We start from the raw sequence: 19,483 nt of genomic DNA on the forward strand, positions 1-19,483 counted from the left end.
CGGCTTATACACGAGTCCATACACAGTAATGCAAAGGTCACTTGGTGAGCCACTGATCTGACTTCGTAACTTGAGGCTGCGGTATGGGAGCTAGGAGTCCATGAAAGCATGCTTAACCCCGTCACATCAGCATCGCCCCGCTCTGCTTTCTCTTGCTATCGTGATACTTACACTTTTGGAGATTCACAAAGAATATACACCGGAAGCATTGTAAAGAATCTACTATACACAAATTATCGGTGAGAAAGAAATTAAGAAAAACAAACAAAAATTCTGATAGCAATAACTAAGCAGATTTTCCCAAAATGTAGCCAATAGAAGAATCAAAAAAATCACAAATACCATGGACAAGAACCGATTAGAATAAATAAGCAAGATAATTACCATATACACTCAAGTAAAAACCTACCCAAATATCAGCTGAGGGATCTAATTTTACCACAAAAACTGCATTAGGAATGTGCTGAAAAACTCGGCTTATACACGCGTATACACGGTAGTATGAAAAACTGGAAGTCATTTCCCATCCCTACGACAAGGAACAAGGCACTCTTCAACCTCCTCAGCAATAATGAAGAAAACCAACCTTCAATCTACCGCCACTCAATTCTTCACTTAATTTCAGCCTGGCATCTACAGTTCTTTTCAAATCTCTTTGCAAGCGACGTCCAAAGTCCCTGAACATGGTGGAACCTCCAGAGAGGACAATATTCTATAGATTTGTGGAGAAAAACAAAAGTGTGGTTTTCATTTAAAAAGGTATTTTGTTGTTGTTGTTTAATTTAAAATATAACAGTACTCCCCCTCCCTGGGGGATGGACAACAGAAAAGTGGGTGAAGGGCGACATCAGACAGTGTAAGATATGACAAAATAATAATAATATAAATTATCAAGGGGGGGGGCGTGAGGGAAGGGAGGGAAAAATAAGGAGCTGATACCAAGGGCTTAAGTAGAAAGCAAATGTTTTGAGAATGATGATGGCAACAAATGTACAAATGTACTTGACACAATGGATGGGTGGATGGATGGATTGTGACAAGATGTGTACGCATCCCCAATAAAATGATTAAAAATTATATTTATATATATATATATATATATATATATATATATAAAACAGTACTACAATCCTATTATATACTTTTAAGAGAGGTATTTATTTTGTTTTGTTCTTTAACTTCACTGATGGATAGAAGAGATTTTTTAAAAGTCTGACGCTGAATAAAAACTGCATTATAAATACTGACCTTGTAGAGAGGGCGTCTAACATCAATAGGACAATTCTGAATGACTTCATCTACAACTTCTGAGATAGGCTGTGTGAAGTCTGGATTAGCAAACTAAGAGAGAGAGAGACTGAATCAGCATTGACTTACATGTCATGATACAGGCTGACAACTTTTTCAATTCAACACCAAAAGGACTTTTAGAAGCTATCCATTCTAGTCCCGCTTTCTAATTAAATTAGTAAAAATTGAGAAGAGTACAGTAAAATACTGATGACATACACCAGTTTGCATCATCACAGTAACAAGAATGTAAAGGCATGCACGGCGTCTAGGTAAGTGAGAAAAGAGCTCTTGTACACAATGCAGTCACTTTGGAGAGTAATTTGGCAGAATCTCATCAAGTTAAAATTATATACACTATTAACTTCATTTCTTAAAAGAACTTCAAAAGAACTGAGACGTGAACTGAGCTTTGTAAAAAGCGTTTTCACCGCAGCCTTGTTTCTAAAAACAAAAACTAACACTAAGTTTATTAACAGAGAATAAATGTTCACATGTTAGGCCATTTATATATCAGTTAAAGTAGAATATTTGCAAGTAGTTGACATTTGAAAACAAAATTTTAAAAGACAAGAACCACATTTACACCAAATTCGGGGCAGCAGAGATCTCAGAAGATTAAAGGAAAACAATTTTAAAAATGAAACTATTTCTTTCCAAAAACAAAAAACCAATGTGCTAAATGTTAAAACAGTAACATTTATTTGAGGTAGTAGTTATATTTGTGCTATACAGCATTCTCTTCAGATTTTTTTTTTTCCCTTCAAATCAGATTGCCTACCTTTGGCAGATGAGAAATGAAAAGTTGTTTCATTCAAAACAACAAAAAACAAAATATGAATGGAAAAGGAAATTTGAAAATAAGTTATCAAAATTTAAATGAATTATACTATTATATACAACAAAGTGGTTGGAAAGAGGGAACCGATTACAAGGATCTATATGTGACCTCCTCCCTGGGGGACAGACAACAGAAAAGTGGGTGAAGGGAGACGTCGGACAACAAAGAAAATACAAAATAATAAAGGGTTTTGTTCATTGATTTTTATATGCATGTCTGAACTATACTATATGAGCTTCAAAAAGTTCATAGGGAAATTCTATTATCTTTTAATCAATTTTCAACAAAATTTTTGAAGCCCACTCACATATTTTCTAAAAAACGAAAAGAAAAACCCAGAAAATTTGCCATTACTATCTATCACTTTAGTGTTCAATACTGTAGAGTTCAGATGTCCACTTTCATCCAACCAAAGCAATAAACAGAGGAACTGCGACACAGAAGTGTCTAAAATTATGAGGGGGGGGGAATATTTTAAGTATTTTCCTCTCATTTGGGAAGTAACACAATCACAAAACATATAGACCTATGCTATGGAAACATGGTCAACTGACCACACCTGTTTTTTGCACTTCCTAAAAAACTTTACTAAAAACAATGGTAAAGAGAACTTGTTTAAAAAAATGCATAATCCCCAAAGTATAGCGAAAACAGCACAGGAAGCAATGGTAACAGAATGTGTTAGAGGGGAAGCTGGGCAGCAGATGGACGACATTTAAATCGGGAGCAGGAAAAGCCAAGAAACAGCTCTTTCTTATCACAAATTGCCCCCGCCCTGCCCTAAGAGCACACGGTAGCTCTGAAATTGAGGTGGAAGGTGAGCAAGAAGCAAGACTGGTTCAAAGTCTGTCTTTCAAAGGCTGTTAAAGTTCCGGGTTCCCTCTACAATGTCAAACAGCTGCTTCCTTCTCACCACATGAGAAAGAGAAGAAGGTTCCTGGATGTTGAGCTGCAGCAGGAAAGCACTAAAAGGGGTGGGGGGCAGCAAAGGTAATGCTACTGACACACGCCAGGCCTCTCTTTTTGGCGTTCAGCCTTTAGCCTCTCAGTCTTCTGTGGGAAGTGGACTGCCTGAAAAGACCTAATGAACTTCCCCCGAGAAAAAGATCCGTCAACAAGCCCCACCCACTAGATTCAGATTTCCAATTAGGTTCTCAGTGCTCCCTTCATAAAGTGGGAGGAGCCCTGGTGGCACAGTGGGTTGTGCCCTGCTAACCACAAAGCACCCTCCATGGGAGAAAGCTGGGGTTTTCTCCTCTTCTAAGAGTTCAGAAACACACAGGGGGTGTTCTACTCTGTCTCATAGATGAGTTGGAATTGACTCAATGGCCATGAATTTGTTTTCAAAAAGTGGACCTGTAAGAAATGTCAGGTCATTGAGTGTCCACCATGAAAAATATAGGTATAACAAGCAGAGAAAGCACAACTTGTTGAAAAAACTATGCATAGGAAGCAAATTTTAGAAACAAAACAAAAGCATGAAAACCACATCTCGGATATTTCAGTGGTCCCTCAAAAAGTTAAGCACAGAATTCTCACATGATCTTGGACTCCACATCAAGGAATTTTCATAAAAGAAGTAAAAGCAGAGAAAGACACATATCAAAGTTCACTTCAGTAATACAACAGCCAAACCGTGGAAGTAGCTCAAGTGTCTGTCAATAGATGAATGAACAACAACAAAAAAATGCAGTATACAAATACCATGAAATATTATAATTCTACCATAAAAACAAAGTCCTAAATAATGAACAACATGGATGAACATTATGCTAAATGAAATAAGCCAGGGGGCAAATACTACATAATTCCAATTATATGAATTATCAAGAAAAAAAAGCATAAGCATAAAGTACATCAGTTACCAGAAAGATTACTGAAAAGTGAATGAATGGGGAATTTCTGCTTATGAAGGCATTTGTGTAGTGTGATGAAGATTTTTGGAAATAAATGAAAACGGTAATACAACATTTATGGATGTAATTAACACCACTGAATTATATACCTGAAGTCGTTTGGAAGACAAATTTCATTTTATGTATATTTTACCACAAAAACACATATAGACAAAGGGGGCTTCAAGAAATTTCGGGAAAAATGGAATGAAAAGTTAATGGAAATTTTTAAACAAATTTTTGAAGCCGACTCATATACAAAGGTAAGTCAAGAAGTATTAATGGCCCGGTGCCATTTCAAACACGCACAAAAGCATGTTTAAACATGTCTCTGCAATCAACAGGTGGCTGCAGACAAGTATTCTCAGTAATACACTCGTCTTACTCTTGTTAGGACGCCTTCAAAAACAGGGTCCAACCAAAAGAGTAGCTTCAGAAAGGATCTGGATTCAAGACAACTGAGAATGTCATGCTGACTGTATTTTAGAATCCCAAAGGATGATTTCCAAGGGCTTCCTAATGAGGAAGACAATTTTCAAAGATTGGCAAGTGCCAAGGTGAAAATAAAGGCCAAGAGAACCAAAGGGCAGCCCGATTATCTGTGCAAAAACCCCACCTTTTTTTCCTAGCACAATGCACCTCTTTCTTTGAGGACAGAAAGGGATGTCCTACAAAAATTGCTTTAGAAAATATGACCCCATCGGCACTGATCTTGCCCCTTTAGACACCTCTTTCCCAAACTCAAAGAGCATTTAAAAGAAACAAGATTTAAGTCCCCTGAGGATATCAAAAGTGCCATTTGACATGGTTTATGGGGGCTAAGTTAAAAAGTCGTATTACAAAATTATAGAAGCCTTTAACCAAGCAAAATCCAAGATTCACCACCATCGGATCAATTTCAACTACACTGTTTCTCATTATAGCCTTCTTTTAGGCCTACATACTCCGGAAGGCAGTATTTGCATATTTCTAACCCTTTCCCAAAGAATTCTGCACTCACTGATTTACATCACATCAAAGCAGCATCTTTGAATTTCTAAAATTTTACCCATACTATGAAAACTCCATCCAATTAGCATTTGCTAAAATTTACTATGCAATATTTTAAATAGGCACCCTCAATACTGAATAAGCAGAAAGGCATTGTATGTTAATAGCTCTGCTAACAGCAGTGTGCCTGGTCCATGTGGCTGTCAACTGGCTACTCATCTAGAAGCTGAACTTCCACTCCACCCGGCAGAGCTCTCCAACTGGTTCCATAAAAATTCATGACACGTGGAGTTTCCATGAGTCAAAACTGATTCAACAGTGGGTTAATTCTATTAATATACATTTCTGCTACATACACAGCAGCTAAAATAACTGTGCAACAATAAATGTCCCATTTCTTCAACTTAAGTTTTCATGTGTCTAAGACAACATACCACTAGGTAAGTATTATGTTAAGTTCAAGTCCATGCAGAAGTACTTCAGAAGAAAGGCTTAGTGATGTACCTCTGAAAAATCAGCCACTGAAAAACCGATGGAACTTAAGATGGGCGAAGAGGACATTCAAATGGCCACCAACATTCAAATGTCACTACCAGGACACATCAAAACTACAATGAGATACTGCTTCACTCCAACTCGGCTCTCACTGCCATTGACACCAACTCCCAGTGACTCTATAGGGAAGTGTAGAACTACCCCTGTGAGTTTCTGAGACTGAAACTCTTTATGGGAGTAGAAAGAAGTCTTCCAAGGAGCGGCTGGTGGTTGTGAAATGACTTTGCAGTAAGCAGCCCAGTGCATAACCACTATGTTACCAGGGCGCAAGGACAATTACTAAAAAAAAAATTTTAAGTAGGAAATATTGGTAAGGATGTTGCAAAAGAGTACATTGGATAATATGGTAGTAATTCTAAAAATTGAGCAACTATAGAACCCAGCAATTACACACCTAGGAATAAACACAAAAAACTCCAACAGAGATTCAAATGGAGACCTGTAGACCAATATTCACTGCTCCATCATTCACAACAGGTAAAAGGTGGACATGACATCAATGCCTATACCACATGAAAGAATAAAGGAAATATACGTGTAGCACACTACTCAGCCAGTAAGGTAAATTAAGACCTGACACATACTACAATATGGGTACTAAGTGATACAACTGAACCACAAAAGGGCAAATATTACTTAGCCTCACTTCTATGAAAAGGAAAGGCAAACGCATAATGCAGTGAAGTGGATCACTTAACCCTTCTGCCCATATCATTGCTATTGTTAAGTGCCATCAGTCAGTTCTAACTCAGTGACCCTGTGTACACTAGACACAAACAACATCAGGTGGCCTGCATCTTCACCAATGTCTTATGTTGAAGCTCAGGGTTGCCATCGTTACCTCTAAGGACTACTCTGGCTGTACTTCTTCCAAGACAGATTTGTTTGTTCTTTTGGCAGTCCATGGTATTTCCAATATACTTTATCCGCACCACCACCACCATCATTCAAATGCATCAATTCTGCTTCTGTCTTCCTTAATCAATGTCCAACTTTCATATGCATATAAGGCAACTGAAAATACTATGGCTTGGGTCAGGCACACCTTTCTCCATTTATCATGATGTTACCTATTGATCTAGTTGTTAGAATTTTTTGTTTTCTTTATAGGTTGAGTTGTAATCCAGATAGAAGGCTGAAATCCTTCCAGTTTTTATAAATCCTACCCATGCTATTATTGTGCCTATGCATTATCAACTTAGTTGCGACCCATAGTAACCTTGTGCACAACAGAATGAAACAGGCCCTGTCCCATACCATCTTCACAATTGTTCTTATGTGTGAGCCCATTGATGCAGCCACTGTGTCATCGATCTCCTTGAGGGTCTTCCTCTTTGTTGTTGCCCCTTTACTTTTCCAAACATGATGTCCTTCTCCAGGGAGTGGTCTCTCCTGACACATCTAAAGTATGTCACATGAAGTTTCGCCATCCTTGCCTCTAAGGAGCACTCTGCCCGTCCGTCTTCCAAGACAGATTTGTTATCCACAGGTTTTGTAAATCCCACCACATAACTGGGCAGGGCTATACAAATGTTGAAATGCTTTTGGTCCACCAAGATATTAGTATTTGGCACCCTTATGCTAGTGGGACTATGCAAATGGGTTGTGTTGACTGTCGAGGTGGAGATTGGTTAGTTTTAACATCCTGATAGACTTAAAATGGGCAATCCCAGAAAGGGGGAACTCACTGCTATCATGGAAGATGAGCAAGGACTGGAGTGCCAGCCTTGCACCCCAGCTCCCTATGCTGAATTGCCTCAATTCCAGAAACAGCTGTACCACCAGAGAGAGTGAAAGACAGTGAAAAGCAAGCAGCAGAAGAGTCCTAAGTGAGTGGTGGGCTCTCTCAGTCCATGGGAAAGAAAGCTCATTATCTCCAGGCAGAAAGCTTTCTACCCGGGAATAGCGTCAGGTGCCTTAGGTTTGCTAAACTACAAATCTAGAGCTGAGTACCCTGAGGCCAAGACTAGCTGGCAGAGTGTGATGATGCCTCTGGACATCTGTCAGCAGAACCAAAACCTAACACTTGCCTCAGCAGGGTGGAGATCAAAGGGACATAAGGCACTGAGGAATGCTGAGAATCAGAGAGGCACATATGTCAAGAGGCTATTCTGGAAGAACTGTATCCCAAGTAATGTCTGATTCTGAATTGCACCCTGGTACTTTCCTAGTAAATCTTATAATGACAGGTGTGGTCTATCAGTTTTGTATGGCCATTGCAACAAATTATCAAACCCAGCATGAATGGTTGGCATCAGAATTGGTAGTTGGAGAGTGGAGGCTTGTCTGGCCTCCACCTCATGGTATTAAGACTTGGGTGGTTAACGCTTATGATTCTTTCTCCTCCAAGTCCCTTGTAACATTAGAGTAGGTCAGACGCCACTTGAACCCCAGTTCTATGTATAGACAACAAAGTTTATTTGTGGTTAGTAGAGGCCAGAAAGAGGGAAAGGGGGGGTTAATAGTTCTGTAGATACTGTAATGATTGAAGGTAGGGTTGCATAATTACTGTAATTACTGTCACTACGTGGTGTACTGAAGAGGGTTGAACACTCAAAAATTGTTGATACATTTAAAACAATGACCCAAAACAAACATCTCATGAAATGTGCTTTCTTGGTTTAGAGGTTTAGGGTCATGGTTCTTGCGACATTAGAAAATTGGCCTAATAACATGTTGACTACTTCCGTTCTACCTCTAGTTCACCTACTGGTCTGCGGGGTCTGAAAAGACTGCCATCAGCCATCCAGAGCACAATCATTAGCCTCTATTCCACTGAAGCCACAGAGGAAGAAGAGTCAAGAATAGGAGGCAGATCGAATGTGTGGCTGACTGCCTCCTTCAACAACCAGCTCCTCAGCCAAGAGAACAAAAGAACTGGATGGTGCCCGGCTGCTACTCCTAAGTATCATGATCCAAGAGTTCACAGAAGGATCCCAGTCGAAAGGGGGAAATATAGTTCCCGAAGTCTCACACTCCAGACTTCCTGGAGCCCCAAAGTTTGGATGAACCCCTGAAAAATACTGACCTGAGATAATCTCTAAACCTGAAAGCACAAATATTCCATGAACTATTCTTAAAACCATATAGTAATTTAGCTTAAAAATATATGCCTTGGAGAACATTACAAAATTTGGGGAACTATCTATGGCCAACTGACAACAGTACCTCGAACGATTAGACAGGAACCTCAGAGGGCAGTGAATTTACGTAACAGGAGAGAACACGTCAGAAAAGTGGAGGGAGGTCATCAAAGTTACTTGGCACATATAGAAATGGCTGCGTGGGTGTACGTTTTGCTGTGTATACTTCCAACAACAAAATAAATGAACGCCCTCTGAAGCACAATCCTTCTCCGGCACACAAGAGTTGAGCACAACTAGATGGCAACTCATCCCACCGGCGTAAGCCAAAGTCTGAGGAGTGAGAAAAGCTCCATTTTCTAAAAATGCATGGAAGTAGTATGTGTCTACCTGTTGTAACAAAGGCCTTTTTTTCCCGTGAAAAAGATGGTTTTGTGGTGGAATGAGTTCCTTGTTGTTGTGTTGGTGGCAGGGGTGAGATCCCTACAAGGCTCAGAGGAACGTGGTCTTGAGGGCACTAAGAGGAGCCTGTGCTGAGGGGTGGAAGGAAGACTTGTACAGAGGAAAGGGTGCGTGCGTGTGGAGAAAGGAGCTTGTGCTCTTGCGCAGCCAAGCGTGGACAGGCTGTCCTGCACTGAAGAAGGGTGCGATGTGCTTCCCACTTTGGGCAGATTTCCAGACTCTGCCTTAATCAGCCACTAGCTGTAAGTATGATCTGAGTTCTTTGGGTCACTGCAACAGATCACTCAGCCCAGCCACCGGTGGTGTGGGGAAGACAACTGGTCAATGGTGAAAGGTTGGAATGGAGCTCTGTCTGCTCTCCGCCACAAAGGCATCAGCTTTGTGCTGACGATGGTCTTCATTGTTCCCGCCGTGAATTTAGACAAGTTCTGATACTACTACCACCATTGCATAGACTCACCATACTGTTCTAGTCTATTAAAGAAAATCTTTGCGATTAATTCTATCTGAATACCTTCTACTTGATATTCTCTGTTGAATATTTCAAAACAATTCCATGTAGGAAAACTTACCTCTGGATGAAAAAAGATTTCTGGTCCCAAGAATCTCTCATAACCCACATCAATGGAAAATTCTTTCTTTGAAATAGCATTGATTCCAGTATATTGTTTAATCCACTTTGATCCATCTGTGTCATACTTGTTAAATTCTTTTACTAAATCTGGGCAGACATAACTATAACGCTCCTTGGGAGAGGAAAAAAAAAGGCAATTTTCCCCTCATTTTAGGAAATGTCAAAAAGGTTTACATATTTTCAGTAATCTTGAATGAAATGTTAACATATCAATAGAAAACGAATCAAGAAATTAGCGAAGATAACTTTATGTTAGAATATTATCATGACAAACAAAATAAAAAACTAAAAAACCTTGCTGTTACCGAGTCAATTCTGACTCATAGTGACCCCATAGGACAGGGTAGAACTGCCCTGTGGTTTCTGAGACTGAACTTTAGGGGAGTAGAAAGCCTTCCCTTTCTCCTGCAGAGAAGCTCATGATTTTGAACTGCTGACTTTGCCGTTAGCAGCCCAACGCATAACCCCACTACACCACCAAAGTTCCTTCATCATTATATATGTAAGATACATAAAATGATTAAACAGCTGGTTCCTACGTATTACATGTTTCATAAAAACATTCATCTAATGTCCTCCAACATTTTAATGTTTAATAATGAAGCTTTGTATTTTTTTAGAGAAAAATCACAAAACACAGAGACCTAAAGAACAAATAATAGTACAACCATACAAATTAATATTTGTATAGATCATTAATACCTATTTTAAATAATATCAATTATGTTATAATTCTGTTTTCTCCAAACCTTGTGAAGAGAAATTCCAAAGAGAGGATGAGCATTAAAGACATTAAATAAAATGAATTTATCAGTCCACTCATCTGCTTGAAACAGATTTTGTTGTCTCGTGTGTTTGATTTTAAACTTCAGCAATTTCCCAAGGGCACTGCAACAGTAATCTTCACTGTTCATAATTTATGTGCAAACACACTGAGAGCTGTTAAGTTGGGAAGTAATGCAAAGTGTTTTGACAGACTTTGATCATTTATAATTAAAGTATCTTACATAGTGTTTACATTTTTCTTTAGTGTATTGCTTGACTATGCGAAGAAATAGTTATATTCACTAAAAAAATATTTTGAAGTCATATGGTATAAATGTTTAAAATTAGTATAAAATTTAAAATTAGTATATTAGTTTAAAATTAGTATAAAAATACTAATGTACTCTGAAATGTGAAATGAGGAAATAAGCAAATAATAATTTACTCACAAACATACAGAAAAAAAAAACTAGTTAAAAGTAATGATTTTTAGGTGGCCAACATAAAATATGCTTTAAGTGTTTGTTTTGCTCTGTTGATACTATGTGACTTCAATGAGTACAGTTGATGAACTACAGTTCCAGTTTACCTTTACTGCCTTAGCAGTTTCCAAGGATTGTTCTGGAGGGATTCCTACTTCTCGATCTCTCAGCAGTTGCTGAATAAAATATGTTATATCTCGTCCTGCTATTGGAATGTGCTTAATACAACTGCCAATCACATATCCTTCCGCCTACATAAAAAAAAACTAAATTCAGTACTTTGAAAATTAATATTACCTGAAAACTGCAATTATGAAAGATCAATTTTGAAGGTTAATGTAGGAATAATCCTAGGAGAATTTTAGTCTTTATCCTTCTGCATTACTCACACTTATTGTTATAATACAGAACAAAAATGAACAATGGAACAACTTAAGATTTAATCATATTGGTAAGTGCTTATAACAATGACTGAAATGACTAGACAGTATATACATACCGACCTTTAAGAGTATGAAATCTTTTATAATAGCTGACTCATGAAGGGAGACATTGGTCAGTGTAAGTTATGAAAAAAATATAATAATTTATAAATTATCAAGGGTGCAGGGGAAAGAGGGAAAATGAGCTGATATTAAGGGTTCAAGTAGAAAGAAAATGTTTTGAAAATGATGATAGCAACAAATGTACAAATGTGCTTGACACAATGGATGTAAGTATCGATTGTGATAAGAGTTGTACAAGCCCCTACGAAAATGTAAAAAAGAAATAGCTGACTCAATCAGAGAAGGTGTTCCATGTGCCGTCACTGTATCAAAAAGTTCCATAGAACTGGTTCATCAATTTATTGACACCAGACAGAAATGCAATAAATAGAGAAAAATTGAACTTCATTAATAAAGACTATCTGGAACTTCATCCATCTATACACAACAAATTATTAGGGATAAATTTGCTCTCTTCCCTTAGAGAGAAATCTGAACAAACATGATGCATGGTGTAGAGTCCTTAGAAAAGTGCTGCTTCGAGAATGGTTTTAAACACTGCCGTTGAGTTGATTCTGACTCATAGTCACTGAAAGATGGTCTGGAACTGCTTCATTACACTTAGAGGAAGTCCTTCTAAGAATCAAGCTGATGACTATAATGTAACTATGCCCAAGTAAAGGCCTAAAATATTTAAACCAAATCCAAGATCCACTACCATCGAGTTGATTCAAACTCATAGCGGCAACCCTTTGTAGGGTTTCTGACACCGTAAATCTGTATAAGCAGATAGCTTCTTTCTTCCGTTGGAAGCAAAGTACTTAACTCTGCACCACCAGGACTCCTCTCCAAAACGACATCTAGAGAAAACAGTGGGGGGAGAGGTTGGGAGGAGGTGGCGAATAAACAGACCATGAATTAACTTAAGCAACCTCCAGCAGGCCATTATAGCTGCAAGTGGAGTCCTCAGAGAACTAGACACCAAAAATACTGAAGAAATAACTGACTAAAACTTTCCAGATACCATGAAAATGACAGATCCGTTCATCAAAAAATCTCAATGAAACCCAAGGAGAGGAAATATAAAGAAAACCAATTTGTATTCCCAAAAAAACATTGTATAAATCCTAACCTATAACCTGTGGGAAATGGGGTTCCTTAATTATGTTAATTTGGTGGCGGGGATATCAAAAGAGCAGACTGAGCAAAGATGGGGGGAGAGCAGGGGCATCACATGAAGATCACCAAGGAACCATGCAGAACCTGAAGAGAGACAGGTCCTCCCCCAGAGCTCACAGTCACAGAGAGCCTTCTCCAAGAGTGGTGCCTGCCGTGTGAGACAATGAATTTGTTTGAGCCACTGACCTGTGATAAGCACTAGATAATTATGCCAGAATGTGGTGCTTTCCAGAGTGAAGTGTTACTCGAACACAATATCCAAAATGTGGAAGTGGTTTTGCAATTGGGAAGAAATCCTAATATGCTTCATAATAAGGGCCCTAGATTATCTAGAAAGAAACATCAAAAGCTATTCTGGGGAGGACTCAAAAGTGAAGAACACTATAAAATGTCTCCGTCATTTGGGGCAATGATAACAAAAGAATGCTGTTAGAAATATGGATATTAAATGTGCTTCTTGTGAGACTTCAAATGCAAAGAATGAACCTATGGCTAGCCAATGAAGAAAAAGCAGTGTTTTTTTGGCGTAGTAGCAAAAAAATGTGTCGAAATTATGTTCAAATGTTCAATGGAAGACAGAATTTTTAAGTGAGGAGCTTGGTTATTTGGCTGAGACTTTTAAGTAAGGTCTTAAGAGGGAAGCATGGTTTCTCCTTGCTACATAGTCGAATGCGTAAGGAAGAGATGGAGTTAAAAATAAATAACCAAAAAAGAAACCAGAATTTTAAAATTTTAGAAAGTTCTGCTATGTAAACTAAAGGTATAACTAAAACGCTCACCAAGGACTTGGTGACCAAATCTTTTGCTAAAGAGATTAATTGTTATGAGTAATACTATAGCAAAAAAAAAAAAAAAAATCACCTTAGCCAAAGGGGACCAAAGGACAGAGAACTGCCTGCTTCTGGGAATTCCGTAAGCAACAGGCCTAAAATGCTGCATCTGTTGTCCTCCAATAAAAGAAACGGGCCATCCTGGGAGCACCAGAGATCAGCAGAACTGCTGACTAGCCTTCAGTCGGTTTTAAGAGTATTCTAATGAGTCGTCAAAATTCTGGTATTTAATTGTAAAGTTAAATGTTAAGAAAGACTAGAAATAGTCTGGCCTAATCAAGTTCTAATCCTAGCCCCATCGTCTTCTATCTGGTGACATGAGGCAAGTAGTAAGTCTACATTTTGTAAATAAGTAAACAGAGAGATATGAAACAACAGTAAATATAGTTCATACACTGGCTAAAATGAGAAGATTCAGTATTCCATTAAACCCCAAAATGTTAAGCAAGAACAATTAGTTGGTGATTGACCAGGGGAAAAAAATATGTTGTCAATCAATTATAAAAAGCCATCAAATGTGGGGCACATCCTAATTTCCAAAATATTAAAATACCAAACTCAGTGGATAATGAAATATATATTAACAAAGTGGAATAGTATTTGGTCACAAAAGAAACTAAATACCGATGGCAAGCTACAACACGATGAAACATAAAAACATTGTGTTAGCAAACGAGTCATAAAAGATGATGTATTGTATAATTCCAGTTACATGAAATGTCCAAAAGAGGTAACTCTAGAGAGATACAAAGCAGCTAAGTGGTTGATGGAGGCTAAAATAATTATGAACAATAGAGAGTGACTGCTAATGTATACAGGGCTTCTTTTTTAAATGGAGACAAAATTAGTTTTGGTAATTAGTATACTCTAAATATAAAAACATGGGCTGCATATTTCAATGAATGAATTGCAGCATATGTGAATTTTATCTCAATAAAGCTGTTATTTTAAAATGCCACCTATTATTATTACTACTAATATATCAGGAGAGTGTTGGGTGACCATGATTCTAATTGAAAACCGAGATTCTAATCCAAAAGTCATCACTCTGAAAATGCAATTCTTTGGCCGATACTTTAAAAATAAGAGAATAGTGGGAAAAACTAAAAGGTCAAAATAATTTCATTTGTTTAATGATACTCAATATAAAAATTATCTTAAAAGGTAAAGTATAGATCTATATATACCTTTTTAATCAGTATGAGTTTTTTTAATCATTCTGAATCCACTAAATGTATACAATAAAACACCAATTTGTCAATAACAACTGAAAGCACAGATCAGCAAAAAATGCTGGCAAATAATTGCATTTTCAAATATGTTCCACTAAATACAAACCATGAAGTACAATCATAATTAAAGCTTTCAAACTAGTAAAATACTCAAGTCATTAAATTCCTTTTGCTTAAAACTAACTGCCATGTAGTTAACCTCTGTGCCAGTCTGACACCGATTATAGATAAGGCTGTCAACTGGTTAACACACACCCTAACCAGAAAACAGAATTACATGGTAAGAATGCCACAATATTGTTCCATTTCAGACACTGCAATTTGTTCCCTTTCCTAAGTGCAGTGTAAACCTATAGCAAGTGAGAAAAAAATTTTTGGCATTGTTTATTATATTAAAATCAAGTGAATAAGAAAGATAGAGCTATATAAAACAAAATTATAGCTATACAAATTAAACAGTATTCGGGTTTTTTTTTCTTTGTAAGTGGTATATTTGTAAAATTTAGTTGTATTGCTTGATGTTGTACTCAGGAACTCTTAAACATCCTTACCACGGGAATGACATGAGTGACGCCATCTCCACTGTCTATTACCGTACCAGTCAACGTTCGCTCTCCTACTTGTCTAGAGGTCCAGGATGCAGCTAAGGCGAGAACAGCCTGGAACAAAGAGAAATAAGACGGGCAAACAACACAACAAATCCAAAACATGCTAGGAAAAGTAGTTTACTCAGTTGTAAATGTTTTATCTGTGGACAGAAAATACACAATTTCTAGCACACAAATAGTCACTGCTGACTCACACCCACCTTCCGTGGGTTTCTGTAACTGTGGACGAGTAACACAGTCCAGTCTTCCTCCCATGAGCCGCTGGTGGTTCCCAACTGCCAACCATGTGGACCACAGCCAACCCATAACTGCTACACCACCGGGGTTCCTGAAATTGTCTTCATTTATCCTAAAATGTATTCTACATTTTACTAAGAAAACTGTGGTAGTTACATAATTTCGTGTTAACATGGAGATAAATAAAAGTGTAGGGGTGGAGTTTAGCCTGTCAATCAGGTCACAACCTGATGGTGACTCCTTGTGGGCCTGGGCTTCTCATAAAGAGGGCCCTGGGAATATCCCACTCCCTCTCTCCCTTCAACCTCCTACTGACAGCCTGGTTGCTGTCAGAGGCCTGGAGACGCCTCCCCTGCCATTGGATCCACGGGACTTTGCATCCGCCCAGCCTGTGATCTTCCTCCATTCTGCATCATTGTATGTGGCTTTGTGAGTCTGAAGAGGGATGTATGGACTAGTATCATATTTATGAACTTGAGTTGGGCTGGGCTGAGATGTCTTGATATATTATTATTATTACTTGATATAAAGCTCTGTCTTACATATATATGAGGTTCACTGGATTTGTTTCTCTAGTCAACTGACCTAACAGAGATTTACAATTTTCTTGTTAAGGACATATTTTTAAATATTTTAGCTAGAGTCATTTTTCTCCTACAACAACAACAAAAATATAATAGTAATATGAAATAACACAAGACTTAATCTAGATTTACACAGGCTGACCTGTCACAAACCAGAAAGTAAGGTGAAATAAAGCAGCGAGGTACATAATCACACTAATTACTCAATTCCTAGAGGGTCCTAAGCAATTGCTACTCTTATTGTGCTTCAAATTTTAAAAATACAATATGCATTTTGTAATGTATAACAAAAGAATTTTCTTCAACCACAGAAAAAGTGAGTGCCTAGTTTAAAGTTAAGAAATTAACAGAACTAGCTCATTTATTAAAAATGTAGATTTCTTAAAACCTAAACATCAAATATGATTTATTACTAATAATTATCAACAGAGCTGCACCAGCTTTATTTTACTTACTTGCAATGGGATAGCTTTAAGGGACCTGGAAAGATTATCTAGGCCATTCCATTCTAACTCAGGATCACATCATAAATAGATGTGCTAGAACTACAGACAATGTCTTGAAGGTCTTACAATGAAAACCTCCATAGTTATCCGCAAATTTTAATGTATAGCCTTCATCGTGGGAAATGGTCCTTCCTTTTTAGCTAACTCCAAAACTTATTTACAACCAGAAATTGTGTTTTGGTTCTTTTTAATAGTGTTTTTTAAATAGCTATAATCCCAAGTTAGAAAAGGTATCTATCATATACAAGTTCAGAGTACTGAGCCACAAAACCAACCGGTAACTTAAAACACTCCTCATCCCTAAATCACTGAGTTACCAAAAGTTAAACAAGCTCTCACTGCTGTGGTTTTAAAGTAAGCTATACCTGACAATATTGTTAACCCTAAATCTGTTTTGTATCAAGATAAAAGCAGAGCTCACATAACACCTCAGTTTATTCAGGTTCTAAGATCTAACAAAGGCCTCCAGCCCAAGCCTAAGTACGCCCTCTATAAAGTTCCTAATACACAGCTTGTTACATATTTTCAACAGTAGAAAACTCAAACGGCAGCAAATGTATGGACTGTATGAACCATTCAGAAGTTCTTCGCTATTCTAAGTCAAAATACTCCTCCTAGGAATTATCAATTGTTAGTCCTGTATACCCTATAGAACTCAGCTTACATCACAGCTCACCATTTAACTCTGAATAAAGTTGCCTTCAAAATTTAGTTTTTCCTTTTATAAACATATACATATAAACCCTCTAATTAATAGTCAATAACTCATAACTCATTAAGCACTTCAAATATGCTAAGTGGTAACAGTAAGAGTTAAGCTTTGACACTGAGGTGGGAGAGAAGTTATTTCATACCAATCTTTACATAACTGAAGTGCAATAAAATATTAAAGTGATTTATGATTTATAATATAAGATACAGGCATATCGAATATACCTGCCTTCACAGGAGTGGGACAAAGTTCACATTAATTATGAGGATAAATGAACATGTATGTAAAGCTCTTTACACAAAGTAATCATTCAATAATTAAGTTCCTGTCTGTCTGCCATAAATAAGTAGGGCCTTGAACTATCTTAAGACTACCAACTTACTTTCTTTAAAATTTTCACTTTGCTGTGTATCTCCATTTTCCACAATATGTTATTAAATTATTGATATAAGGAGAGAATTATGAGATGCTCTAAAAGTTACATTTAAAACTGTCAGAAAAAAAGGAAATTTTCTTTCTAAATATCAGATTAAGTTGTAAGGCTCGTTTAAATAAATAGGAATGTGTTTACCTGCACAGCAATGTACAAGCCTGGAACATTGAATGACTCAAACATTATTTCAGCAGTATATTCCCTGTTTTCTGGAGTGTTCAGTGGAGGTTCAGTCTGTTGAATTGAGTGGGTTACATCAGATTATTCTGATAACGTCAGAGATAATTTTTAAATGAAATGTAACTTATTTAAAATAATTAAAAGGCATTACACTTAAAGATACCACAAAGAGACACACAGATCACAGGAAGTTGACTGAGAATTCAAACAGACATATATATAATATGTACATGTACATATTACACACATGATTAAATATGGTTTTATTCACAATAACCAAACTAAAACCTTGTATCACATCACCCACAATGGATTAAACATTGAGAAGGAAAGGGTCACCAACAGAATGTCCCAGTGGAGTCAAGAAAGGTAACAAAGAAATGTTAAACTTTATAAATACAATAATGACAAGTCTTCGGGCAAACACACCAATGGTATTTGCTAGTGGGAGAATACAGAGCTATTGAATGACTTTAGCAGAGGTCTGTCAAGGATTAGATAAATAAGCCAAGATTCTACAGATTTATGGCATGGTTTACTAGAAAATGTTGCATAAGCTACCTAACTGTTAAGAGTATAAAATGAAGATGTTTATACACTCTCTTCTACGCAAATGATGAGACCACAAACATACATTACTTAGAAACCACACAAGTTAAATCTAGCCGGACCCAATGGACATCCCCTTGCAGAGGGGTATCGGAGAGGAGAAGTGCCATTCAGGGTGCAATGTAGCACGATGAAATATACAACTTTCCTTTGGTTCCTAAATGCTTCCTCCCTGCCCCCACTATCATGATCCGAATTCTACCTTGCAAGTCTGGCTAGACCAGAGGATGTACACTGGTACAGATAGGAACTGGAAACACAGGGAATCCAGGGCGGATGATCCCTTCAGGAGCAGTGGTGTGAGTGGCGATACTGGGAGGGTGGAGGGAGGATGGCTTGGAAAGGGGGAACCAATTACAAGGATCTACATGTGACCTCCTCCCTGGGGGACGGACAACAGAAAAGTGGGTGAAGGGAGATGTCAGACAGGGCAAGATATGACAAAATAATAATTTGTAAATTAACAAGGGTTCATGAGGGAAGGGGGAGCGGGGAGGGAGGAGAAAAAATGAGGAGCTGATGCCAGGGGCTTGGGTGGAGAGTGGATATTTAAGAATGATGAGGGTAATGAATGTACAAATGTGCTTTACCCAACTGATGTATGTATGGATTGTGATAAGAGTTGTATGAGCCCCTAATAAAACGATAAATGAATGAATGAATGAATGAATAAATAGATCTATCCAGACATACAATAATCAGTCGAGGAAAGAACCTGGCAATTATTCTGGACTTCATACTGCACCTATGTCTCATGTTTATGTGAATCATTTCAATTATTAAAGCTTGAAACTGAGGAAGATCTTGAATTCTTCTGACCTTTTGATGTACTAATATGACCCTTTAGCTTATCTTAAATATTTAACTGAGAAAGGCAAAGCTGTTAAACTT

The 19,483-nt window shown here is 37.6% G+C and overlaps 1 protein-coding gene across 1 annotated transcript in view; it reads right to left on the reverse strand.

The window, feature by feature from the left end:
* The window catches only part of ACTR3 (actin related protein 3), a 43,016-nt gene that overhangs the window by 4,356 nt on the left and 19,177 nt on the right, over positions 1-19,483 (reverse strand). Inside the window, exons 4-9 of the mRNA XM_004711894.2 lie at positions 17,942-18,037; positions 15,275-15,382; positions 11,105-11,248; positions 9,689-9,862; positions 1,249-1,341; positions 587-712 (exon numbers count right to left, since the gene is read on the reverse strand). Coding sequence (XP_004711951.1) covers positions 587-712; positions 1,249-1,341; positions 9,689-9,862; positions 11,105-11,248; positions 15,275-15,382; positions 17,942-18,037 — 741 coding nt within the window. The remainder of the gene's footprint in view (positions 1-586; positions 713-1,248; positions 1,342-9,688; positions 9,863-11,104; positions 11,249-15,274; positions 15,383-17,941; positions 18,038-19,483) is intronic.

The sequence above is a fragment of the Echinops telfairi genome, unplaced genomic scaffold (assembly GCF_000313985.2).
Source record: "Echinops telfairi isolate 266 unplaced genomic scaffold, ASM31398v2 ScPeMD7_15;HRSCAF=58, whole genome shotgun sequence".
Taxonomy (NCBI): domain Eukaryota; kingdom Metazoa; phylum Chordata; class Mammalia; order Afrosoricida; family Tenrecidae; genus Echinops; species Echinops telfairi.